The sequence below is a fragment of the Miniopterus natalensis genome, chromosome 8 (genome assembly GCF_054644295.1).
Source record: "Miniopterus natalensis isolate mMinNat1 chromosome 8, mMinNat1.hap1, whole genome shotgun sequence".
Lineage (NCBI taxonomy): Eukaryota > Metazoa > Chordata > Mammalia > Chiroptera > Miniopteridae > Miniopterus > Miniopterus natalensis.
Window position 1 is genome coordinate 30,119,170 of NC_142088.1, and position 15,543 is coordinate 30,134,712.

The 15,543-nt window shown below is 35.6% G+C and overlaps 1 protein-coding gene across 5 annotated transcripts in view; it reads right to left on the reverse strand.

Annotated features, from left to right (window-relative positions):
- PMS1 (PMS1 homolog 1, mismatch repair system component) overlaps positions 1–15,543 on the reverse strand; it is a 63,995-nt gene that overhangs the window by 19,701 nt on the left and 28,751 nt on the right. For all 5 annotated transcript variants that reach the window (XM_016215163.2, XM_087819707.1, XM_016215295.2 and 2 more), the window contains 2 exons: positions 7,960–8,076; positions 191–313 (listed from right to left, as the gene is read on the reverse strand). In XM_016215163.2, the coding sequence (XP_016070649.1) occupies positions 191–313; positions 7,960–8,076 (240 nt within the window). The remainder of the gene's footprint in view (positions 1–190; positions 314–7,959; positions 8,077–15,543) is intronic.

The window sequence follows — 15,543 nt, forward strand, 5'->3', positions numbered from 1 at the left end:
TTGTGAGGAGTCAATCAGACACTGTATGTAAGGTACCTAGAACAATGCTTAATAAATGTTATTGTATCTCTTTTTCACCTTTTCCTTATTTTAGAGCAAAGTCTTAGAAGTAATTCTTGTAACAAGTTGACAAATCACAGCTAGTTTTTATTTCTGATCCAAGGGGTACTTTTTTTCTTTAATAGATTACCTTTAATACTTCTTTTTGGTGTATTGGTCGACTGTTTATAAAGATGAAACACCTTTCTGGGGTTGAAAGACTTGTGACAGAGTGGTCTGCATCATGCTTTGGAAGAAATCCACTGAGATAAATCTATAATTGTAATAATTACAGAAATAATATGCAATGTCAACAATAAATGTGGTTCCACGGGTCTGGCTATACATAATACATTAAAAGTTATCAAAAAATAAACAGATTTTCATCTTATGCTCTCAAGAGCCATATACTTCCTGATAACCACGTCTTGAGCATTAACCTTAAATAAAATATTGAAGCATGTTAAACTGGTGTTCTTTGCCTCTCTCTTTTTGCAATTCTATGTTAAGGAAAAATTGGCATTCATAAAAGCTTCATGAATGGGCATATATTTTACTGCCACAAGACATAAATACTGTTTTCTGCTAAACGTTAAATTCTGTCTTTTAAATTTTTCTTTTTTCATGTTTGTGACTTTCCTCTGTTTGTCCTTTTTTTTAGCCACCTTTTCTTATAAAGAAGTGGCTATTTCTACATTTATTCTGAGTATGCTATGAAGCCAATCTGACTGGGTTTTTATTTCTGAGTTAAAAATCTTTTGCTCTTTGGATTCCAAGACAGCTGCAGAGTTTGTGGAAGGTACACCAACCTGCTCCTGGCCCAAACCGGATTTACAGCTAAATTATAAAGCCATCAACCTGAACAACCAAATGAAAGCTAGCTAAGCTGAAATACAACCACCAAGAATTTACAGAAGAAGCCACATAGACTGGTAAGAAGGGCAGAGATGCAGAAAACGCTGGCCCCTCCACTCAGATGTGGTGGTGGCTCCCTCCCTCTAGGAGCATAAGGTCTCAATTCCATGCAGGGATCTCCAACCAAGAACAACAGAGACAGGAAGAGGAGCCCCTATAGCATCTGGTGGTGAAAATCAGTGGGAATTCAGTCTGGCTGGGAGACCCAGACACCACTTTCCCAGGGAAGAGCACCAGCCTGTAGAGTGCAGGGACCAGACTCCAACTGCTGGCTCTGACTGCTGGCCACTATAATCAAAACAGCCTGATAGTGGCATAACAATAGGCATATAGATCAATGGAACTGAACAGAGAGCCCAGAAATAAACCCACACCTTTATGGTCAATTAATATTTGACAAAGGAGGCAAGATCATACAATGGAGTAATGTAGTGCAATGGTGTTGAGAAAACTGAATAGGTACACGCATAAAAAAAATAAAACTAGACCACCAACTTACACCACATACAAGAATATACTCAAAATGGATAAAAGACTTAAACGTAAGTCGTGAACTCGCAAAAATCCTAGAAGAAAACAGGTAGTAAAATCTCAGACATCTCTCAGAGCAGTATTTTTGCCAATATATCTCCTAGGGAAAGGTAAACAAAGGAAAAAATTATAAAATTGGACTACATCAAACCAAAAAGCTTTTCACAGCAATAGAAACCATCAACAAAATGAAAAGGGAACCCACGAGATGGGACAACATATTTGCCAATGATACATGTAATAAGGGGTTAATTTTAAAAAATTATAAAGAACTTATACAACTCAACACCAGGAAGACAATCCAATTAAAAAATGGGAGAAGGACTTGAACAGACATCTCCCCAAAGAGGACATATAGATGGCCAATAGCCCTTAAGAAAAGATGCTCAACATCACTAATCACCAGAGAGATGAAAATTAAATTAAAACCACAATGAGATACCACCTCACACCTGTCAGAATGGTTATCATCAATAAATCAACAAACAGTACTGCAAAAATGTGGAGAAAAGGGAATCCTAATGCACTACTAGTGGGAGTGCAGAGTGGTGCAGCCACTGTGGAGAACAGTATGGAGTTACCTCAAAAAATGAAAAACGGAACTGCCATATGACCCCACAATCCCACTTCTGGGAATATATCCTAAGAATCCCGAAAAACTATTTCGAAAGAACATATGCACCCCTATGTTCACTGCAGCATTATTTACAATAGCCAAGATCAGAAATAGCCCAAGCGCTGAGTGGATAAAAGTAGATGAGTGGATTAAAAAAGCAGTGGTACATTTATACAATGGAATACTATGTGGCCGTAAAAAGGAAGGAACTCTTACCTAACGGGACAGCACGGATGGACCTGGAGATTATTATGCTAAGTGAAGTACACCAGTTAGAGAAAGGCAAATACCCTATGATCTCACTTATATGTGGATTCTAAGGGACAAAATAAACTGATGAACAAAATAGAAACAGAGGCATATATACATGGAATAGAGACTGAATGAAAGAAAGTAAAGGGATTAGCCAAAGAACATATATGCATAACCTACAGACACAGACAACAGTGTAGTGATGGCCAGAGAGTAGGGGGGCCGAGGCTGGGTGAAGGTGGGCAAAGAAGGGGAAAATGGGCACATCTGTAATAGTGTCAACAATAAAAATAAAGTTAAAATCTCTTGCTCTTTGACATTGATTGCAGCATTGTACTTTATTTTTTGTTTAGAGAACTTTTCTACAAACAAACCAAATATTTTTATATATTCTCTATTTTACAAATATAAAGACAAGGAAGAAAATAAAGAAAGAGCCTAGAAAAAATTACCAATGAGAAGAGAGACACTGAGGGAACAGTAGGCAAGGAAAATGCTCCTACTTTTACCTTTAAGGGTGATATAATCATTAAGAATAGTTTAGAGCCAGACTGACATGATTTAAATCCCAGCTCCACTACTAGCTATGCCATCTTGGTCAAGTTATTTAAAACACAGGACTATAATCTCTTATTTAAAACAAGTAGAACCAGAGATGTTATTAACCTGTTAAAAAAATAATAGTAAAGTTTCAGCTGAGATTTAGAAAAGTGAGAGAACCAGTGGGTGTACTATTTTTGGTTAAGCACAAACCATGAGGCTCCTTAACAACATAGCCTGTAGGCTGCCACCTATGTCTATGGCTATCACTGCCCCTGGAAATAAGTGTTTAAGGAAGACACATTACCAATTTTAGAACGCTAAGTGCATTATTGTCACTGTGCCAACTTGTGTCAATCTTAAAAAGTAAATTAATAAAGCTGGATAATCCATTACAAAATGATACTACTTAATTAACTGTAAAACTTCACAGCACTTATAAATGGCTGTATAATTTAACAGGTAACATGAGACCCTTCCTAAAGCACCTGCTGAGCATCAGGGACAGCATATTTAGTCTCTAGAAGACTTACTAAGCTTGTGGATTAAAAAAAAAAAAGTCTCCTCCAAATCGGTAATTATGAAGAATAAAATGAAGAAGAAATTGGTAATACTGTTAGTGTTTACCTTTCATATCATCTTGGTTGGCCACTGAATAATTACTATTACTTCCAAAATACTAAGCTTTTAAAAATAGCTTAGGATAACTTTAAGAACAAACTATATTTAAGTTATATGGAAAAGTAAAAATCAAATAAAGAACCCTGCTACCTACCCAATCTGTCAAATCCATCTCCTCCCTTCTACCCCAATTCTGTTGAAGTAACTGTGACTGGTATACTAACACTAGTCTTTCTCCTATTTCAGTTAACCTCTAGAACACTGTGGAGTTATGTTTCTAAGGTAATAATTTAAGTACTTTGGTCAGAATAATGGAATAAGTCATGTAGAAATTTCCTTCTCCCCCAGCCCAACTGTAAATAGATAGCACTAAGAGATAAAATTAGTTTTTACAATAATTTTGAAAAACCTAACCATTTTTTAAAACGACAAACATAAAGATGTTATGTGTGCAAAACAGAACAGGGAGTGACAGCTGAAGTCAGAAGTCCTATGTGCTCTAGGATCAGAAACCAGCTATGTCAGTTGGAAATTAAATTCTGTATGGAAATAGGGACAGAAAACACTCCCATACAAAGCAGGGAATTTAAAACAGTCTTTCCAATTTAAATGGGTGGCTCAGATACCCTCCCCCCAACCCATCTCTCCAAAATGCTTAAAATGACTATGTGTCACCACTGTTTGGAGATGTTTGCAGAGGTCCCAAGAAAGAGCATACACAAATCCAAAACAAAGAATAAGGCTAAGCCAAGGCAGCTAGAAAAAGGGATCCCTAAAATCTTGGCAGGATGAAAGGCATCAACTACTTATAACACCTGATTTTGAACTGGGGTTGGGAGTGGGGTGGTATCTGCCAAATTATGGGAAACACCTAACAAATGTTACCACAGCAACTGGGACAACCACCTATAATTGGAGATTCTACCCAATTAGAGTCCCTGTACAAAGAAAACTGACCCTTAACATTATGGGAAGAGGTATATAAAGATTCTCTACACCCAAGGTTCCCATGGCCTATGCATCTACCATCCCAGTCCAGTGAAGGGGCACTGGTGACTAAGTTTCACGACTTAAAGGTATGTAATGGAGAAAAAAATGCAGTGAGGGGGCAACCACTAGCAGTTGGCAAACAACTTAAGAGTATTTTTGGCTGGAAACAGGAAGGTGTCAAAGAAACTGTGATATAAAACAACTCTCCTTACAAGTCCAGAAAGCATGGAATGGTGACGGGTAGCTGGTAACAACATAAAAGAATACCCTTCTAGAAACACAGTGCATGACAGAAAAAGGTATTTGACTAGATGATTACTCTTACCAGAGACACACTCAGAAAGTTTATCATTCTGATAGCCCATGGAACTAGAGCCACTCAGCCACACATTTTGCAAATTCTCCCATTCCTCCATGCAAAAATACCCGCATGAAGGTGCATCAAAAGTTTTGGTTATCAATCACAGGTTACCAATAGCCCTTACGCAATTCTACCTCAATAAATTTTTTTTTTAATCAATGGGCAAGCATAGATCTGGCAACACATCTCAATACAGATCAGAGAAAATAAAATCCCAACTGCAGAACTGGGTCATGAGATAGTCCCATCAACACATGGAATCATAACTGACCAAGGTTTAAATCAGTACTTTCCATACTTCAATGTGCATCTGGAGACCTTGTTAAAATTCAGATTCTGATTCAGTGTGTCTGAGATGAGGGCTGAGATTCTTTGTTTCTAACAATTAGCTTCCAGGTGATGCCAATGCTGCTGGTCTTCAGACCAAACTATGGCAGTTAGAATTTCTAAAGCATGATATCACAGACATCAGGTATGTAACTCCTGTCACAAAGCTTCCTGAGTTACCAGTGAAGGCAATAAAGTCCCATGAAGCCATAGGGAACCCATGGTAACTTAGATAATACTCTAAGTCATCCATAATAACCAGTTTAAGGTGGCATTTGGGTGTGTCGAAACTATTAAAAAACTACTGACTTCTGAAAAATAGGACCCATGTCAGATCATGGCCATGCTCCAAGCACTACAGCTGGCCACTAAGGCTGGCCTGAATTGTTCCTAGGGCAGAGAGAACTTTTAAGACACTACTAAAATTATAATAATTAAGAACTCAATACTGCAAAGAGAATAGGAGGGGAACCGGTAGTAGAAAAGAGATTTCCACAAAATATGAAAAAAGGGCAAAGTAGAACAGAGAAACCAACTGCCCCACAGAATAGAGAGCCTTCAGGCTTAGTCAGCAGACACATAAGAACAACAAACAAAAGGGATCTTCTATAAAGAAAATGAATAAAGGCAATCTTCTGAAACCAGTTACAATTTAATTTAGTGCTAGGAGGAAAAAAAAAAGAGAAAAAGGAAGAGGAAGAAAATGGAGCAAGATAAAATGAATTTCCTAGGGCAGTGAGTGTGGTTGCAGAGTAAGCCTCAACTCCACAATGGCACTTGTGATTCCTCCAGACTCCAGGAATAGGATCAGGGTCTTGATTACTTAACACTTATGTGGAGCCTAACAGTAAGTGTAGCCACAAACACAGTTCCCAGTTAGACTTGCTATTTTGGGGGAAAGATAGCAAGAGAATGAGAGGCTTGGAAGAAAAAGATCTGATAAGCAAAATGAAACGGACCTCCTAAGAAAAAAGATTACTTAAGGAACAAATAATTAAAAAACAGACACCAAAACTTAGTATCTTCAGAGGGATTTTGTATCCATAAAACAATAAGAAGTTATGAAGAAGCAATACAACTTTAAAATGCTCTTGGAAATTAAATATAAAGCTTTAAAAAAAATCAGTAGAAGGGGTAAAAGAATCAGAGAGATCTCCAAAAACTTACTGAAAAAAGAAAAGATGGAAAACTTCAAACAAGGAAAATAAGAGGTCCCACTCAACAAAAGGGAGCTTTCATTAAAAAGCAGAAAAATTATCAAAGTGAAGAGAGATCAAAGTACATAACCCAGAGCTGGGGGTTGGGGGGGAGTCTTCAGATTCAGAAGGTCTCACACCAAGAGCTGAGCATAGTTAAGTAAATGTGTAATAAAAAACACACACCTACACATATCCTTGTAAAATTTAAGGATAAAGATGAAGGAAAGAGCCTGAAAACTTTCAGGTAGAAAAATACATTGCCTAGAAATAAAGAATTGGAATATATTAATCTTCCTATCAGCAACAATGGATGGTCAAAGATACTCAATATCTTCAAAGCTCTGAAGAAAAATTATTTTCAATCTAGAATTTTATGTCTACCAGAGTATCAACAAGAGAAAGTGCAAAATAAAGTCACTTAGATATGGAAGTTTACCTTTCATGTTCCCTTTCTGTGAAAAATACTTAAAGATACATATCAGATAAATAAGAATGAATACCAAAAAAGAGGAAGGCATGGGACACAAGAAATAGTTGAAATAACCAGCACTCTTATGAAAAGAAAGCCCAGGATGAGAGTTGTACAGAATGCCCAACTTGACATACAATCAATCCAATACGGAATAAGTGAGGTCTAGGAACAATGAGTTCAAAAAGAATGAAATGGAATGGATTACCATTTATAGCTAGAATAACTAAAAGAGCTGGATTTTATTGCTGACATAATAAAGTTTCTTCACTTAAAGAAAAACTTTGGAAAGCCCAAAAAAGCAAAAAACTATATAAGATAGTCCATATAGGAGGCAAAGAAAAACATGACAAATATTGCATAATTGATAGGAGAAAAACAGAGAGATTCCATTTAATTGGGACAGTGGAAATACTCTAATTTGTATGGCAAAGAGACATAAAACTGAATCCTTGCAGAGGGAATGTAATTCTAGCACATACTTGGGTTTGCAATGAAGATTATTTATAGCTGTAGTAATGTATACCCCATATACATTTTCAACTTTTAGAATCAATCTTCAAACAAAATATGGAAGACTTAAAAAACGGTTACATAAGAAAATAGGTTATTAAGCTTGATAACATAAAAGTAAAGCTGACATGACTAAGAGGAAAGGGCACGTAAAAATAAGAGTGGGGGTGTTAATAACCACATCCAACATTATAGGGACTCAAGAAACACTGTCTGAGGATGATAGATCAGGAAAAGGAAGTTGGAGTATATATTTAGAATGAGAAAGGGAAAACAAAGAGTTAAACTCTTTTTCTTTCATAGTGGAAAGCAAATAGATGACATCCTAAATTGAAAATCATTAAAAAAATTAATGTAAGCACAATAAAATTAAAAATAAAGAATATACAAAAAGGAGAGATGGGGAGAGGTTTAATACAAGCTCTGTATGTATTTTGTTTTTTACCTTATACATATATTTGATATAAATGTTAAGCAAAACAAAACAAAAAAAACCCTCTTGTCCCCCCCCAAACCTGCAACAGGGAAATAATTTAATAGTTTCATTGGTAAATTAGAATTTTTAAAGAACATTTTTGTTGTATACCTGAGAGTCTTCAGAGTGGTACTGAAAGGATTCCATATTGCCCATGACAGCAGTCCCCAGAACAGACATGAGAGCCATCTTATGATCTGATACTCTAGTTTTCTGCCAAATAATTGCCTAGGGAGAAAAGACACATAACTAACATAATTTAGATTTAGTACACTCAAGTATTTACACCACTGATTTCTATATTTAGCCTTCATCCCCAGTTTATATTTTCAGTATCATTCAGAAGAGATGCATGGAAAGAACAGATGCATGCAAAGTCTGACAGAGCTCTGGTTCTGAATTTTAGTAGCTGTTTATGTTGCAGTGTATAACCTATTTCACTTCCTTTAACTTTAGTTTTCTCTTCTCTATAAGATAACTAAGAATATTTATCTCCCAGAGTTGCTGGAAAGTGAAAATATATAATGGAGGCAGACAAATAGGCCAGTGCCTGGCATAAAACAGTTTCATTAAGTATTAATTTTCTCCCTCTTCCAAGCTTCAGAGTATATTTAAATTAAATTGTTCCTCCAAGTAAGGTATTATTTTATTAAGGATGGATAGCTATGCTATAAGATTTCTGAAAATAGTCAAACTGATATAAAAATTTGGAATAATGCATGCTCTTTAAAATTATCTTCATAATTACCTTTTATATACAGACAACTTACAAAAAGCTACCTGAACCTCATAAACTCAAAAACTGAATAATGAGCTTGCATTTTTCACTGCAAGTATGTAGTAAGGTAGTTTCAGAGAAGCATGGACCAAAGTTTGATTGTGAAGGGTATTGATCAGGTATGATATACTGCAATTTCTTCAGTTAACATAAGGTCCAATTATAATCAAATCTCTTTAGCAACCATCAATACAGGTACATTCGTTCATTCAACAAATATTCACTTAACACCTCCTAAATCCTGAGGAAAATGTGTAAAGGGCCTAAGAGAAAACATCAACATTCCTGGGGCAGGCAGAGGAAGTAGAGAAGACTGAAGAGGAGTGGCCTCAGAGGCAGGAAGAGCCACAGAACAGGATAGTGCACAGAACAAGAAAGTTTTTAAGAAGGAAGTAGTCCTATGTGACCAATGCCCAGACACCAAGGTAAGAACAGAGATGTGGCCACAGGATTTAGCAATCGGGAGGGACAGGCTAAAGAATATGAAATAGACTTGATATGGCACGGTGACTGAATGCATGTGAAGGTGAAGAACAGAATGAGGAATGTGACTGAGTCCCTGGTACCAAGAACACTGTCAGGTACCCAGCAGGGCCCAATAAACACTAATTTGTTGAAGGACTGAGGAAATTAATACATTTTTCTAAAAAAAAGTAACTCTAGTGGAGTTGAAAACTAACTCTTTGTTTTAAAGATTAAGACTGCTGGTTACCAAACTATATACACATTAGAAATTATGTCTTAATAACTCAGTAGTAACTTTGCTTTAGAAATTCCAAAGCAACCTTTGGTTTTCTTTCTTTTTAAAAAAAATATAATTCACACATCATTACAACTCACTCAATTTAAGTGTACAATGCAATGGTTTTTAGTATATTTACAGAGTTGTGCAACTATCATAATCTAATTTTAGAACAATTTTATCACTTCAAAAAGAAACCCTGTACCCATTATCAGTCACTCTCCACTACCCTCCACTTTCACCCCAAGAAATCACTAAATTACTTTTGTCTCTATAAATTTGTATACTTTGGGTATTTCATATAAATGGAATTATACAATACAGTCTTTTGTGAGTGGCTTCTTTCACTTAGCACAATGTTTTCAAGGTTTACCCATGTTATATCAGTACTTCATTCCCTTTTTAATGGCTAAATATGGTTCCACTGTACGAATATACATTAGAATTACCTCTCATCGGATGATGGACATTTTTGTGTTGTTTCTACTTGTTGGTTATTATGATGCTGCTGCTAGGAATATTCATGTACAAGTTTTTGTGTGGACATATCTTCATTTCTCTTGGGTATATATACCAAGGAGTGGAACTGCTAGGTAACGTGGTGTTTATTTTTTGAAGAACTGCCAGACTGAAATCTTTGCACTTCCTGTGTGTTAAGTGCTGGCTTCTGGTATTATGGCTGTTATTTTAAGCTAGCCAGTTGGTGGTACTTTAAGGGAAAATATTCAAAATAACAGAAAGTAGGTAAGTTCTGAATAATCTGCAACTGTATTGGAGTGAAATGCCCCGTTTCATACTTTCCATATCACAAGTTACTTTTAACAAAAAATAGTTCAGCAATAAAAACTTATTCACAAGCCCAGCCAGGCGTGGCTCAGTGGTGGAGCATCGACCTAGGATCCAGGAGATCGTGGTTTGATTCCCAGTCAGGGCACATGCCCGGGCTGCAGGCTGGATCCCCAGTCAGGGGTGCAGGAGGCAGCCGATCAATGATGACTCTCTCATCATTGATGTTTCTATCTCTCTCTCTGAAATCAATAAAGATATATTTAAAAAAACAACAACAACAAAAAACACACCTTATTCACAAAAAAATTTATCTCTTCAAAGCTATGCTAGCTGATACTGACATACATATAGATAAAATATACTTAAAGTATATTGCTTTAGGTTTCTCAAGAGATTTGACTAAAGCATTTAGAAAGTCTTTCAAGAAAATGTATAAGAAAACTCAAGTTTCAAAATCCCTGCTATAAAGCCTGTGATACTTCTAATGTAAATACAACATTGTTTAGTTTATATTAGAGTGATGCCTCATGTGGGGCCTAACATTTAAATCTTTGTTAATTAATATACAAAGGTGGTATTTCACTGCCTGAACTGCTGAACAGATAGTATACAGAAATGTAAAAAGATCACTTGAGAAAATGGGTTCTAAAAAAGCTATGAAACATGAGAACCAATAAATGTGAAAAAAAATTTTTTTAAATAAACACTGCTAGTAGTTCTGGAGCATTATTTCACAGCAGGCAATTACTGCATCAAAGGGACTAGTCTAGAAGCATTTTCTAAACTAGTTTTACAGCTGGGCTAGCAATAAATGGTAAAGAGGTCTCCCAACAAATTCAATCTTCACTATTAGGCAATTAAGATACATTTTCAAAACAAAATCCATTATTAAAGAAATAAAGAATGTAGTAATTAAAAGTGAAGGATCTAGAAGAAACTGAATTTTTAAACACTATCTTTTCTACAGTAAATAGTTTTTAGTTTGCTTTCCCTACCATTTAATCAATCCTTTATCATTTTCTAAAACAGATTTTCTTTTCACTTCCTGAAGTTTTTCATATATTTTGCCCTTAGGCTGAAAGCTTAACATGTGCTAAAAATAAACACACATGCCCCCATATGTTTTCTATTTAGGTCACACAAAGTTGGAGCATCTAGATGTGCCAACTAAGAATCTGACTCTAGTCAGTATGATGACAGTGCAAAAAACACCTCAATCAAAAATATATTATTACAGGCACACCGTGTAGTTGATAGGAGATATATATAAATATATTTTGCCACTGTTCCTACTTAATTGACATATACTACTTGAAGGAAATAAAATTAGACGAGAATATTCAATATTTAATTAGCAAACCTCAATTGTGCAGGCAATCTGTGATAACGGGGAAAAGGAGGTTGCACACAGATGACGTACAAGTAACTTAAAAAGGCAATGCTAGTAAGACTGTCTGAGCAAAGGACACTCCTTCATTTAATATGAAATAAAAAGTATACATATTGGCATAGAGTGCAACCAAACTTTTCATGCAAATTATATGCACAGATGTACTAAGAAGATTTAACTCCTTCCAAGGTCTTACAAGTTGATATACCTGATCTGTATCTACTGCTATGTACTCCTGGATATGTATTTGTACTGACTCTGGGTAGGGGCACAAAAAATTATAGGAAATGGCAGTTTTTTTCTACACTGGCAAAATGACAATGATTTCAGCTACAGAAGCTTATTACTAAGCAAGTGCTAAATGTTTTAAATTCAGTATAAAATTATGAATTATTCCATCACATTATCAATATTATTGTTAAAGAACATCACATTCTATTAACATAATAAGTTATGATCTGATTCTTGCTAATAGCCTCAGACTTCTAAAAAGAATACTATCTTGGTAACATATATTCAGCATGACTCTGAACTTAAAATCTCTTATCCATACTTTTACTCTGCTTAAATGTTTTTTATTTCATATTCATTTTTTGGAATAGAGTATGCATAATTACTTCCCCTGAAAGTTACAAAGAAATTGGTAACTTCACCGTTTTTTGGTTGGGGGGGAGGAGACGTTGCTTGTAAAAGCTAGGCAGGTGAAAGATAAAGATGAGAGTAATTTTTTTACTCTACTTTTTCATATTTTTGGTTTTGGAACTATGTAAAGGTATAATTTATTTTAAAATTAAATAAAAATTTAAAAACATAGAGTCAATCTTTGCATAACTTTCAAAGGGAGATTATAGATATTCATTGTTTGTGATCTTTAAAACAAGAAAGATTATTTCCAATTGCTCATCAAATCTTGTTGTATCTACATCACAAATGTTTTTCTTATCTAGACCCTCTTCTCCATACTCTGTGAAACTACTGAACCAGTTTCTTCAGTTACACAACTATTAAACATAATTTGGTCCACCCTCCAACTGCCATGAGAATGATCTCATTTTGTTAGTTTCCTATTGAAACTCCGTATTTTATTCCCTTTTAGCCATCTGGCAAGAAGTCTAAATTCCTACATAAGGGACACAAGGTCCTTTAGAATATAGACCCAAGCAACTTTTCCAGCCTCACCTCCTATTTTCCCAAACCATTCTGAGCTTTCTCTGACCTCTGATGACTCCTTGACTTTACATGTCCTTTGAATTCCTATCCCAACCTAGTCTTTCTCAAGGACCCATTCTAAGGCCACATCCTCTAAAAAATTCTTTTGAACCTAACCAGATAATAACTGCCTCCAGATTACCCATACTTCTCAATATTTTTTACAGAAAACTCTTCAGATCAGGCTTTCTAACAAATCTTTAACCTTGGAAGCCTGAGGCAATCATTACTTCCTCTCACATTTAACTTTATAGAAAAGGTTATTTGCAAACCAAGTTGCTATTGCTTTATAACAATAGTTGATTTCAGTTTTTCCTCTTTTTTCTGAATAAGAGACTTTATCTATTACGTTTTGTTTTTCATAAGACTTTGCTTCTCCAAACTTGCCTTTACTTCTCCCTAACTCATTCTAAATGAAGCTACCCCAACCATCTTTTCTGCAATCCATCTCTCCACATGGCTCTCTAGTTGTTGTCTTTTCAGATATAGGCCAATAATGGATAGAAAATCCAGATCAATAAGGAATCCAAGAACTTGAACAGCATTAAAACCAAACAGACCTAATAGACATATACCAGTCCCTCTCCCCTACAGCAGCAAAATACACATTCTTTTCAAACTCACATGAATCCTTCCCCAGATAAATCATGTTAGGTCACAAAACAAGTCTTAACAAATTTAAGATTGCATCAAAACGAAAAGGGAGCCCACTGTATGGGAGAGCTTATTTGCCAATGAAACATCTGATAAAGGGTTAATATCCAAAAGATATAAGGAACTCATGCAACTTAACGAAAGGAAGACAAACAATTCAATTAAAAAATGGGCAAAGGACCTGAATAGACACTTCTCCAAAGATGAAATACATACAGATGGCCAAAAGACATAAAAAAAATGCTCAAAGTCACTAATCAGAGAGATGCAAATTAAAACCACAATGAGGTATCACACCTGTCAGAATGGCTACCATCAACAAATCAATAAACAACAAGTGCTGGCGAGGATGTGGAGAAAAGGGAACCTTAGGACATTGCTGGTGGGAATGTAGACTGATGCAGCTACTATGGAAAACAGTATGGAGTTCCTCAAAAAATTAAAAATGGAGCTGCCATTTGATCCAGTGATCCCACTTTTAGGAATATATCCTAAGAAACCCAAAACACCAATCACAAAGAACTTATGCACCCTTCTTATGTTCATAGCAGCGCTATTTACAATAGCTAAGATCTGGAAACAGCCCAAGTGCCCATCAGTAGATGAGTGGATAAAAAGCTGTGGTACATTTATACCATGGAATACTATGCAGCTGTAAAAAGGTAGGATCTCTTACCTTTTGGGACAGCATGGATGGAACTGGAGAGTATTATGCTAAGTGAAATAAGCCAGTAAGAAAAAGACAAGTACCACATGATCTCACTCATATGTGGAATATAATGAACAAAATAAACTGATGAACAAAACAGATCCAGAGACATAGAAGCTTGGAACAGAACGGGGATCTCAGATGGAAGGCAGGGGTGGGGAACTGGGTGGGGAGAGATTAATCAAAGAACTTACATGCTTATACAAATTACCTATAGACACAGACATTGGTATGGGGAAGGCCTGGGGGGTGGGGTGGATACAGGGTAAAAGGGATTAATGGGGGAAAAGAAGGGACATCTGTAATACTGTCAAAAATAAAGATTAAAAACAAAAAACAAAAAAACATTTAAGATTGAAACATACCAAGCATTTTTTCTGGCCATAATGGAATGAAACTAAAAATCAACAGCAGAAGGATACTGGAAATTCACAACATGCAGAAATTAAATAACGCTCTTTAAGATAAACAAAAATGAACACACAACATACTGAAACTCTTGACATGCAGCAAAAGCAGTATGAACAACAAAGTTCACAGTCTACCTTAAAAAAGATGTTAAACAACCTAACTATTCACCTTAAGAACTAGAAAAAGAACAACAAACTAAACCCATAGTATCAAAAGAAAAGAAAATAACAAGATTAGTGCAGAGCAGAAATAAATACAACAGAAAAGAGACAGAAAAAAAAATTAAAACTAAGAGTTCGCTTATTGAAAAGAAACAAAATTGACAAACCCTTAGACTAAGAAAAGGAGAGAAGACTCAAATAAAATTAGAAATGAAAGAAGAGACATAGAAACTAATGCCAGACATATAAAAAGAGTAAGAACCTACATGAACGATTATATGCCAACAATATGGATGACCTAGAAGCAAAGGCTCAATTCCTGGAAACACATAATCTAGCTAGTGTCACTGCTTATAGCCTCCTATAATTCTTCCTTGTAACCACTGCCAAATTAACACATTGATCAAGTCACTTTCCTACTCCCAATTTTCTATTTAAAAAAAAAAAATAAGAGATTCAGCCTAGTTTTCAATACCCTTTATAATCTAGCCTCAAATTATCTTTCAAGATTTATCTTCCTCTATTCCTTTATATAAAATACCTACTCATCTAAATTGACTTAGTCACTGATTCTAAATGGGTTCTACAGCTTTAATGCTCATACTATTTCTCTACCTAGAATGATCTTAACCCATTTATCTGTATATCCAAATTTTACTGTAATAGAACCCCCTATGGTGCACCCACCTGGGGGGAGGAGGTCCTAGGTGAGATCACTTTTACATGTTTCTACTATACTGAATCAATAACATCCATCTATCAAGTGGCCAAAGTTAGGCCCCCTCTACTGTAACTTTCTAGGAGTCCCCCAAAAGGGTTCCAACAGCAACTGCATCAACTGGAGACTCGTTG